The sequence below is a fragment of the Mus pahari genome, chromosome 11 (assembly GCF_900095145.1).
Source record: "Mus pahari chromosome 11, PAHARI_EIJ_v1.1, whole genome shotgun sequence".
NCBI lineage: Eukaryota > Metazoa > Chordata > Mammalia > Rodentia > Muridae > Mus > Mus pahari.
The window spans coordinates 22,914,092-22,926,098 of NC_034600.1; the positions used below are offsets into that span (position 1 = coordinate 22,914,092).

General features: G+C 39.4%; 1 protein-coding gene across 2 annotated transcripts in view; it reads left to right on the forward strand.

The window, feature by feature from the left end:
• The window catches only part of Acot12 (acyl-CoA thioesterase 12), a 39,439-nt gene that overhangs the window by 9,707 nt on the left and 17,725 nt on the right, over nucleotides 1-12,007 (forward strand). The window contains exons 2-5 of one of the 2 annotated variants that reach the window (XM_029544078.1): nucleotides 4,546-4,638; nucleotides 5,014-5,074; nucleotides 7,457-7,558; nucleotides 10,161-10,296. In XM_029544078.1, the coding sequence (XP_029399938.1) occupies nucleotides 5,069-5,074; nucleotides 7,457-7,558; nucleotides 10,161-10,296 (244 nt within the window). In that variant the 5' untranslated portion in view covers nucleotides 4,546-4,638; nucleotides 5,014-5,068. The remainder of the gene's footprint in view (nucleotides 1-4,545; nucleotides 4,639-5,013; nucleotides 5,075-7,456; nucleotides 7,559-10,160; nucleotides 10,297-12,007) is intronic. The other variant, XM_021208224.2, reaches the window with a different exon arrangement.

Consider the following 12,007-nt stretch of genomic DNA (forward strand, 5'->3'; position numbering starts at 1 on the left):
CTCTGCCTCCCAAGTGCTGGGATTAAAGGCATGCGCCACCACGCCCGGCGCTCATAGTAAGTTGTTTTCCCCACTAAACACCTTGAATGCCGTATTCATCAGACCTCTGACAAATTTGAGGTCCGTTACCTATTAAGTGTATATGAACTATACAGACTTTGCTTGTTTTAGGGACTTGTTTCCGGCTTAACCCTGAAACACATACAGAAAACGAGATAAAGCTTATCCCTGCAAATGAATTACATTTGCACTTAGCATGATTATAAGCATAGATTTGAGCACATTAAAGAGCTTAATCATTTATAAGATGACTGAACATTAAGTTGTATGTCATAATTATCCTTAATAGTTTATAAGAAGTTAGCAGCTTTAATAAAATCAGAATTTTAGCCTTAAAATTATAATTTTTGAATCAAAGCTCTCTTAATATCAAAATAAAACTTTAAATCATAATTATAGCCCGCAGAGAGACTGGGAACTTTATAAAACCATAAATACAGCCCATAGAGAGATTGGAAACCTTATTTTATTTTATTTTTGAGTCTTTTATAGTATACCATTAAAGAATATTATAATTTCTTGTATGACTAGTTTATCCAAATAGTTAAAGTTTAACAAAGTTATCAAAGACAGAAAGACTAAACAAAAATCTTCAATTTAATTATTGTTAATCTGAGTAAGCTTTAGAAATTTATAAGCTCTATTTATCAAATATATTTTGTTCATTAAACATATGTTGTTTTTTTTATTTTAAAATTTCAGGACAAAAATCACCATATAAAAATATTTATTCTAATCCAAACTATCTTGGGGACCTGTTGTTGCTCCTTAGTCTAAAAAGGAATAGACAGAGTTGATTTCAAATTGCATAAAATCATACAATAGCAAATTACAATTACCTGTGTATACATTTTTAATTATTACCTTTTTGTTACAAGTTTTAAGCTAATTGGGGGGGGGGCTTGGAATTTTATAGAACTCCTCTGTTTACATCCTCTTGCAACAGTCTTTCAGATCCTGAAAGAAGGAAAGTTTATATTTTAGCAAGAGTTTTGAATATCCCTGGATATTATATCTAATACCCGCTTAGGATGAGGGAACAATATTTGTAATCAAGAACCAAGCAAGTGGGGGAGACACCAAAAAGTGAGACATCTCTAATTAACATTTAACCATCCTAATTGTTTTATAAACCCCTTTTTTAAAAAATTGAAGAGGAGACATAAGATTAATAAATAACTTACCATTTGTTGTAAGAAAAGACTCGCTAAGTGAATGTTAGATATCTGGGCCTTTTACCCAGGCTCTAACAACTTTCCATTGCTGCATAGGTGGGCCCCACCCTTAGTCTTAGCTTCTAGTATGTATACCTTAGTTTCTCCAGAAAACCTTGAGGCTTCACACAGTTAGGACCTAATTGTATACAACCAGCTAGAAGGAGTGACTGTATTTGTAGCGGAAGGTCCAATAACCTTGGTTATTTCCTTATGCTAAAGGAATATTAGCTTTAACAAGTCCAGATCATTTTAAGCAAGCATATCTAGAGTTACTATTAAGAAGTTTTACACTGATTTTATTTTATTTTGTAACTAGTTTGTAGGTGTCTGCATATGAAAATAAGTATCCTTTATTTTATAATATCATTAAATTGTAGAATAATTTAAGTGTCTGTAACCTAGAGGCCATTAAACAGAAAACTATAAAATCCAGACATCTACAGGAACTCAGAAAGCGTTGGCATCAGGCTGTTTTTCTTTTCTTTACACATTTTTATTTTATAGCTTTTTAACTGTATTCAATAAGTTTACAAATCTTAAAGAAAGCTTGTATTCCATCTGCTTTGTTTCCTCTCTGTGTTCTAGAGTCAGATGGCTTTCTGACCTAGAACAGAGATTTTGGAGGGGTAGGGAGGTTATACCCCAACTTCAGAACCAGCCTTCTAATAATGCAGAATACATAAAACAAAACTTTCATATTAACCATACCCCAAAGACACCTAACCCTGGAAAACTGAATCCAGTGATCAGCAGGAGAGACCAGAACAAGTAGAACACAAAGAAGACTTGGAGAAAAACCACATGAAGGACTTCAATATATATATGCAAGCAAGTAAAAAATTGTTCTGCTCTGCCAAGTTAAGTGATTAAGGCAACTCAATACAATCTTTGTATATTTGCATAAGCAAGTTACAGAAGTAAAAAATTCAGTCATATCATAACAAGTAGATACAGCTCTACAGTTTTGGGTGTGGAGTCAAGGTTACTGGAAACTTACCTGCCAGGGACCAGAGTCAAAGATAAATGGCTGGTGGGTGCCATGATAGATGCCTAACATAAAATGGAGCTTCTTTAGCTATAACAATTGCTTTAGCAGCTTGTATGGAAGAAAAATTCAAGTCAGACAATAAAATAAGAAAGAACAAGATGGTGTATCATAAGAACTCATCCCTGACCTGTAAGAATGGTCAGTTCTCATATTCATCCCTGACCTGTAAGAATGGTCAGTTCTCATATTCATCCCTGACCTGTAAGAATGGNGTAAGAATGGTCAGTTCTCATATTCATCCCTGACCTGTAAGAATGGTCAGTTCTCATATTCATCCCTGACCTGTAAGAATGGTCAGTTCTCATATACTCGTATCAAGACCTTCTGTGGCCTTTCCCATATGTGAATTATTCCAAAGCTAATTCTAGTCGTGATTTGTAAATATTTCAGTAAATACTCACAAATACCCAGGTTCTTTTTAAAAACATGGCCCCAATCACTGCCACTGGAAGTTACTCAAAAGAACTCTCCCAGAGAGTTAAAAACCAAGTTCAGTTGCTTTCTATGTTTTAACACTGCGTTGTAGTTTTGTTGTATCTGATTTCTCATTTAAAACATTTACAAGCAGTAGGGTCAAATGTGAAAAATACATTTCACTCTGGTATATTTAGTTTCTGTTTCATTGCTTCCAAGGTTTCTTCTTCTCTCTTAAGTATCTACCTTTATATCTGATAATTACTCCTTTACATTAAAATATAAGTGAGTGCTTATTCATATTTTTAACAAATAAATTCCAGTGTATTATACCACTTTCTCCACCTTTTCCATACAAGAGTCAGCCCATAAAACCACCCTAGAGCAATGCACACAGCTGTTCATCACTTTAACAGGTACTTTGGTATCCATTGTATAGATTCCTATTCAGTTGGTTCTCATCAATAAATGCTGAATTGCTCTCATTATTACAGATAATACTTCGATATATGGATTTATATGCTGCATGTTTACAGCTTTACTAGTGTATCTTGGGAATAGATGCCTAAAATAGAACTGCTTAGTCAAAGTGCATAGGACATTTGTACCCTAAGCCCCATCTGTGAAGGTTTTTGCATGACCTTTATCAATTTCTAAATTACTTACTTAAATTACTTAAATTCATCTAAACATTAAGAAAAGTATACTGCAATACGGATTTGTTCAGATTTTCAACACAAGAGTTTCTTGTTTAAATATATATATATATATATATATATATATATATATATATATATATATATATATGTAAATTCCTGTCTCCTGGCTTTTCTGCTTATATTGTTACAGACTATGATAGATACAGTATATAGGGCCTCTATGTGTGCACAAAGGCATTGAGTAGATATGGTCATTCTTCCAGGAAAAGCATCTGATTTACCTCATAGACTGTCTTTAATATAGCTAAACAAGTCTCTCTGCTGTGACTAAAGTAGAATTAATTGCTGTCCTTTCTAGGAAGCCAAGTAGGACCATGTTTCCAGGGCTTTCATCTCAGATAAGAGTGGGGTTTGAATTGTGGCCCGGTCAGTTGCTGGCTATGACACCACTGAAGCCCAATTCCTGTTGAGAATGAAATGGGAATCATGTTGACCACACAGGGTTATTGCTATGATTCAGAGCCTTTGGCATGCTGCCTGGAGAATGCACAGCATTATAAGGCATTCATTTTGTCACTGGTATGGCCACACTGAGGACAGCTCTTTATTTAAAGACAAAGGTTTCTGTTGCCAATGAATTTTCAGTTGTTCTTTTCTATGCCTTTGGACTTGGTGTGTTTCTGTATCTGAACCTCAGAGAAAACCTTCCGTCATCACACTCAGCAGCCCTGACTCATTCACTACACCTTAGTTCCGTGCCACCATTAGTCAAAACTCAGTGAGCAATATAAATTAGGAAGAACCCGTGATTCTTCCAGGAAAGTCAAGCATGCAGATAAATGAGAATGGAAAGAAAAGATTTTGGAAGGAGAAAGAAACCTTAAACTATTTTCATTGCCTGAAAGACAAACTCAGGAAAGCAGAGTGGTTGAAGGCTGAGAGAGATAAGCGCTGACATCACAGGCTGGAAGGAGACAAGGCGATGGGGTTGAGCCCACAAATATGAGTATGAAGAGACCTGTGACAAAGTAGTTCAGATGAAATCAGGTGGGGTGAGGCCGGCAAAGGAGCTTACACTAGGCAGCTTTTTAGCTTCCGCTAAGATGACGGGATCAGTGACTCCAAAACTTGACCTCAATGTTTTCAGAATTGCAATAGCAGTCGGGAGTTGGTGGGCTGTGAAGCAACTCTGAGGACCCATGTCTACCTAAAAGGCTGACCGATGGCCTGGTTTGTTTCGGTATGTTTGCTGGTCTGTTTGTTTATTAACTAAGGTTTTAAAGTAAACATCAGTGGTACAGGTCTACTTGTGTGCTTATCTGAATTTTCTATGGGGAACAACAGCTACTCACAAAAAGAATCTATTTCAGGTAGGGTCACCTTGTACACAGTCCTTGCAAGAGCTCTTTTCTGATTAATAGAGGGAGTCTGTTATCCTTATAAGCATGACTTGAAGGCCTACCTTTGCTATTAGTTTTAACCTGAATTTTTGATACATGTGTATTATTAACAAGTTAGGGTGGAATTGCTTTATGCCGAATGTGTCTACTAAATCTCTAAGTCTAAAATGGAATGTGCTAGGATCACTGAGATCGTTCTTTCTCTTTGAAAACAGAATTGGACAAATTATTACCATCAGAGCAAAAGTGACTAGGGCGTTCAGCACAAGCATGGAGGTGAGTGGTACCCATTTCTTAGGTGTGCCTGTTGGGGCTCATGTCTTCATTGCTTTTAGAGAACTGCTCAATGCTCAGAGCAAAGCTTCCATCTGATAGGGATCCTGAGTTTCAGAAAGCCCTTAAATCTGCAGTCAGATACACAATGGAATACTAAAGAGCCGATGTTCCCCCACTCAGCCATGTCACTCAAGCTCAGTGTGACAGCAGCTACTGTAGGATTCAGGCAAAGTTCACATGCAAGATGGAAGGGTGTTCTTATTGTGTTTTGAAAACTAAAGATCTATTTCTTACTTCTTCTTGCAATATTATTACCCAAACTCTGTGTCTCCATCCCCTTACACACCTTCTCCACTTGTAATGAAAACTAGTCAGTAAAAGGCCTCTTGTGAGTCGAAGTCTTCTGTGGGCTCTATGAATGTCTGATGAGGTCTGCCTAGAGAGAACTCAGAAGATTCCTAGCAGTGTGGGGGAGCTGAAAATATCCACCTCCCACTCTCTAATGTGATGCGGGTTCCTCAGAAGTTATTCTGGTCTAGCTTTGTGAGATTCATGCTGTGCGTGCTCAGACTGATATCAACCCAAAGACCCAAGAAGACTATATGCATATTTCCAGAATTCTCTCTTTATGTAGATATCTCTTTCCTGGTATTCTGCCCAACAAGTTTCAGATCCCTTGATCTGTTTGATTTCTGCTTCTTTAACTCAACAGAACTGGGTTTCCCTTCTAGTACAGACATCTGGGAATTACCTTCAGCATGAAAAGGCAATATTATGTTCCGTTCCTTCTTATCTTGTTTTCGTCTTCTTTTCATAGAGCATAACTCCAGTCTTACCTGCTCTTCCCTAACAGTGAATTCCTGAATGCCCTGTCTCCGGGCACTTGTCCATCACACATATCTCAGGCCACTGTCCTGGTAGCTGATAGTGTCTGAACTTTACCACTCCAGAGTTGTAGCTATGCTTGTTTGATCTTTTATTTTATGCTTCCTTGTCTGTTTCCCTAACACGAAAATCTACGTGGGTGCGGGTTATTTATAGAAGTGAGGAATAATTGGTTTATATTTGGCTCATTATTATCTAGTTAACGTAAGATTTGCCATGCATATGCTAATTTCTGTTTTAAATTAAGTGACTTAAGGTGAGTCATGGGTTATTGGTTCTTTTTGTGCATGGAGTTCCTGGTGCAGATGGAGAAATGCATGTACTTTATCATTCAGTGCTCAGTGCTGAACTGAGAAACCCCAGTCTGCCCATTATTCTCAGAAGACAGTGTTGCTTATCTGGCTGAGATATTAGGGGAATGTTTATTATACCAAATCTGAGACTTCTTTCCTGTGGAGTGCAAGTCTGCCGAGCCAGCTTCAGGGATCTACATACAGAGGGAGAGACACCTCTGCAGCGACCTCACAAAATGCTTCAGTTACTTGCTGAGTGCCCTGGAAGAAGACAAACGGAGGAAACCAAGCTGCAACTAACATGGCAACTCTGTGCCCATTATCATGGGGTATAAAACCTAATGACTAAGGCTAAAAACTGTGGCAGTCCCTCTCTGGCAGGTGTCTTGTTCTTGAGAAGCGATTCAACAGTAATATGATTCTAAAATGCTTATTGCAGCAAGACAAACTTTGTTAAGAATTAGAATGTAGGGCTGGCGAGATGGCTCAGCGGGTAAGAGCACTGACTGCTCTTCCACAGATCCTGAGTTCAAATCCCAGCAACCACATGGTGGCTCACAACCACCCACAATGAGATCTGACACCCTCTTTTGGTGTGTCAGAAGACAGCTACAGTGTATTTATTTATAATAATAAATAAATCTTTGGGCTGGAGCAAGCAAAGTCCTACACAATTCAATCCCCAACAATCACATGAAGGCTCACAACCATCCATAGAGCTAAATTGTACTCATATACATAAAATAAATAAATCTTAAAAAAAAAAAGAATTGGAATGTAGAACTTCAAATGCAACATGATAAATTTATGATGTATATAAACATTGATGAGCATATACACATTAAAAATCATGTGCAATATTACATGTGTATGTGTGTAATATTACGTTTTGTATATGTAGTATAACCTATGTGTATCTGGAAGAAAATTAACCTAGAAGTTAATAAATACCTCCTCTGGGTAATAGGTTTATATAACATACTCTAAAAAGCTAGATCGCACATATTTTTCATGGTAATTGTGTGCATTCCTAACGTCAGATGAGTTTCATTTGTCCTAGTGTAGAGATTGTCACCGAGATAGTGTCACAAAGATAAATTAAAATGCTTATGTGTTTAAAAACTGAAAGACAAGCTTGGAGACGTGTGTGACGCAGTTGAATCTATCGTCAGGATGACTGACGGTTTGTTTTCCTTCCCTGCAGATCAGTATCAAGGTCATAGTCCAGGACAAGTTCACGGGCATCCAGAAGCTCCTCTGCGTGGCTTTCTCTACGTTTGTAGCTAAACCAGTCGGCAAAGAAAAGGTACATTTTCTGTGTGAACACACAGCTTTCTTGTAAGCCAGGGCCAGAGGAACAACTGCTTCAGAGTTACGTTTTTCTTACTGCAAGACTCACTTGCTCAAGACGTTTTACTTACTGATATTTATTGGTATTATTCTGTGTTGACATCCTAGAACTGAACAAGGACATCTTTTGGGGGAATACCTTAAAGAAAAACAAAAGGACCAAATTTAGGAAAGAGGAAAAAAGTGTCTTAAATCATCCAGAAGTCATGTCGACCTCTCAAAAATATCCCTTACTGCTTCAGTTCTTGTTTGGGTTATGGAGTTTAAAATTAAGTTGAACTATTTTTTTTTTTTTAAGCAGGAAAATATCCAGCAAGGAGTTGAAAGTCATGGTGCAGTCATTTTTTTATTTTATTTTTTTAGATCTTCAGGAAAGTGTCAAAGTTGCTGAGTCAGTGAGTTTAAAAATAAACTTTAGAACATTGGGGCTGAAAACACTCTTCAAAGAAATACTGTATCTTCTTACACTAACCAGCTCCCAGCCAGCCAGAGTCCAGATCTACCGCAATTTAGGATGCCACTGTTAGTTTTTATTGTTTCTATTTAGGGGAAATCAACACATTTGAAAAATGTAATGATCCAAATTATTATGAGTATTTCACTCAAGAATCATCAAAGAGTAGGCGAAGTGACTTCTCATAATATCTTCCCAGTGGCCAGGTCTACTGCTCACACCTCCCTCGTGTCTGAGCTCTTCCTCAGAGTGACCCTATGCCCATGCAGCTGGGACAAAGCCAGCCTTCCACTGCAGCTAGAGAAGCTGATCACTGACCATGCTCTGGAGCTGCTCCAATCCTGTGTTGAGGGCAGAGCAGGGCTAGAGCACCGCCATCCCTGGCTGGCATGTCACCTGGAGTCCTCTCTCTACTGTACACCTCATATTAAATGTGCTGCCAGCAAGTTCCCATTGCCCAAGCATGCTGCTGTCCAAACTGAAAAGCATATCTCTTACTTAAATTATCTAAAAAGTGCACCTTTCTGGGCCATAAATTGGACTTATTAAGTTCATGAAAATCTAAACGGTAAAAGAGATCTTGCTTTAGTTTCTTCTTGAATATCTTAAAATCTTTAAACTTTTCAGAATAAGGGTGCTATGGGACTGGGTACAGGATTCCCATACTCGACAGCAAATGGATGGATACATCACCACTCACTGCTTTAACTGGAAGAAGAGGCCATCTTTCCCCGATTCAGCCTCAAACCTCTGTTTGGATTTAGGACCAATCAGAAGATGCTCAAGCTGGGACATCTCAGTCCCTTCTCTACAGAGACAATGGTGCTACTGTAACTGGCTACTTCAGTCAACATAAACTCTAAAGCACCTTTCCCACATCAACTCATTTTTCAGTTGGTACTTTCTCATTCGGTAGCATAGCGTGTAGAGAGATGTGAAAGGCTGTGGTTTGGTCTGCACCACAAGAAATAGCAGGGTCTCTCTTCAAAATGAGTTCATCCCAGGATAAAACTGGCAATGATTAACAAGATTTGGTTCAGCAGTTAAGCAGGCCAAGTACTTAGAAGGACTCATAATACTGAATTATATGGAAGGAAACGAGACAGCGGGAAAAGGATGGCCCAGCCACCTTCAAGGGCTTCATCGGCCAGGCAGCAATTGCTCTCAAGTTCCTTTTCAGGCACACACAATGTACTTTGTGGACGAGGACCCATCATGATGGATGCAAGGGTCTTCATTTCAGAGGATCCTAGGTATAAATTTCCCAGGCCATCTAATACGTTCTGCTGACCATGCAACCAAACTGTGACAATGCAGAGCTACTGTCATTGTACACATTCCTGACAACTGAGATAGGCAACTCAGGCAGAGTCACGGTCAACCTACACATGCCAACAACTGAGATAGGCAACGCAGGGAGCTTTGGACTTTAAACAGCACACCGAGTCACTAAATTTTTCACCCTTATCTGGGTGAAGGGTGGAGTTCAGACTGGAGGTATCCTGGAGCTGCCAAGATCTTTCCACATAGAGTCAGCACGTGGGCATCTCTGGTCGAGCTGGAGCCTGGACTCTGTTGTATCTGGGGTTTCTGGAGGGCAGCTGAAGTGTTACGATAACGTATTGACTCTTTGTTTCCCTACTAGAGACTGTTTCCATAAAATCTCCATATTGGGATTATCTCTTGGTACAAGATACTTTTCTCTAGAATGCCTTTATTACCGCCCCCTGATTTGTCTTAATTTTGCAAAAGACAGGAAAAATTATAATAAAAATTCAGCGGCATTATAATGCCACCCCTCTTTTACTGATTTCATATTTTATAGAATTTTGTACTCTAATTCCACTGAAAAAATTATAAAATGAGAAAAATAAACAAATGCAGCTTTCAAATGAGAAAGAACAAAGCCCATTTTGGCCTTCTACTTGAAACATTTGAAGAAAGATTTTCACCAGAATGTTTCATGGAATCACCAATAAACACTCCATTTACTTGAGTCAAAAACCATATGGTGTGGCATCTGCTTTTGCAAAATTCACATTGGGCATCCATAATTTAAGGAGGCAGTGAATGACAAAACTGAAGATAAACTTTCTTCCTCTAGGTTCACTTAAAACCTGTCCAGCTTCAAACGGAGCAAGAGCACGTGGAGCACAATCTGGCTTCAGAGAGGAGGAAAGTCCGATTACAGCATGAGAACACCTTCAGCAACATTATGAAGGAAAGCAGCAGGCTCAGCGGTGAGTAGGTCTACACACTGGGCCTTTCTATGGCCGTGGTGCAGGAAGGGGGCTTTTCTAGAGCCCATGTGCAAGACAGGAGATGGAGCGAGCCATTCCTGAGAACCGGAGAGGCTCACAGAAATTCCACCTCTACTGACGCTGAAGGAGGGCACAGAAGAGAGAAAGGGAGGCAGAGGATGGCACTAGGCCAGGGAAGAGTGGGGAGAAGGAAGAGGACCAAAAGAAGGTAGGTTGTCGGAAGTCTGGAGGCCTCACGCTGACCAGGGGGTATCACCAAGGTCATGGGACAACTACACAGGAACCCACTGGGTAGGTGAGAAGATGGATCCAGTTCAGTCTTCATGGCCCTCAGGGTAAATGGGCATTGCTTTCCAGGACAGTAAACTTCATTGTGGTTCCAGGCTGATCGGGATGGTTGATATGGTCATGGTTGTTGTTGCTCTTCATGATTCCTGAATGCTGGCACGATTTGCTGACTTCACGAAGAGTGACAGCCACTATCAGTCATGCTTTTGGAAGCAGAGACTTTGTCACTAAATGTCAGCACGAAGAAGAGTCTCTTTCCTTACGAAGAAGGTTTCAGTTCCAAGATGTGTTTCAAATACTTTCTTCCTAAGGACTGAAATATCTGAACTGTGAGAACATCTCTAAAGCAGACCAGACAACCATTAATAAAAAACAAAGCCAAAAAAAGGCAATCAACCCAAGTTCACCTTGTCTTCTCACCACAGCAACTCCAGGACGGCAAATGAGATGACACAGTTCCTCTCTTCTGCCTCAGGAAAGTGCTGGTACTTTCCATGGCTCTCAATGAGTCTGCGCAGTTACCGCACCTTCACTGGCCTTCCTTGTCACAAAGTCATTGCTTTTTAAAAATGCCTTTGTGGCTGTGCAGTTAAACCACAAAAGTTTTTAAAGGGAAATGTAGGAATAAAGTTATGGAAGAGTCACAAGATTCTCTGGTAATTTCAGAGGAAAGTTCTAAAGTCTGTGTGTATCCAAAATCTTGGAAGAATTTGCTTCACCCTCTCCAGTCAACACATCAATGTCTCAAGGATAATTTTCCAGCCTTTTGACTTATGAGAACCCTAGAACAAGAGTTCTCATGAGGGAAAAGGCAGCCCTGGGCTCAGCCGGGGATTGGCCAGGTGATCTGACGCTTGCTGGAGGAGCTGAGTGTGGCTGCACTTGTAGATGAGCTCATGGGCTGTCCTGTAGATGTCTGACTCCTTCACGCTCAGCGTCAAGAAATAAAGAACACTCGACTGCTTATTTTCATCTAGGACAGATGTATCACTGCCTACCACCTTCTAGGAACACGCTTGCCCATAAGAAAGCAAAAATGATGCAAGACCTTTTTCATACCCTAGTTGCAGACATATGAGTCATTTTAAAATAATGTAGACAGTGATTGAAGGAGCACAGACTCTGTGGCCCAGTGGAGGACTGAGGGAGGAGCTACAGGAAGGAAGTGGAGTTAGGTAAAAGTCTCATGGCAATTTAGTGCTTGCTTCAGTTTAGAACTAGAGATTATTTTTTGAGTGTTTCTCATTGATTTAACTTAACTTATCAGAACATAGATTATCCTATATTCTTCTCAATGAAGTAACTTTTTTTTTTAAAGATTTATTTATTTATTATATTTAAGTACACTGTAGCTGTCTTCAGACACTCCAGAAGAGGGCGTCAGATCTTGTTACGGATGGTT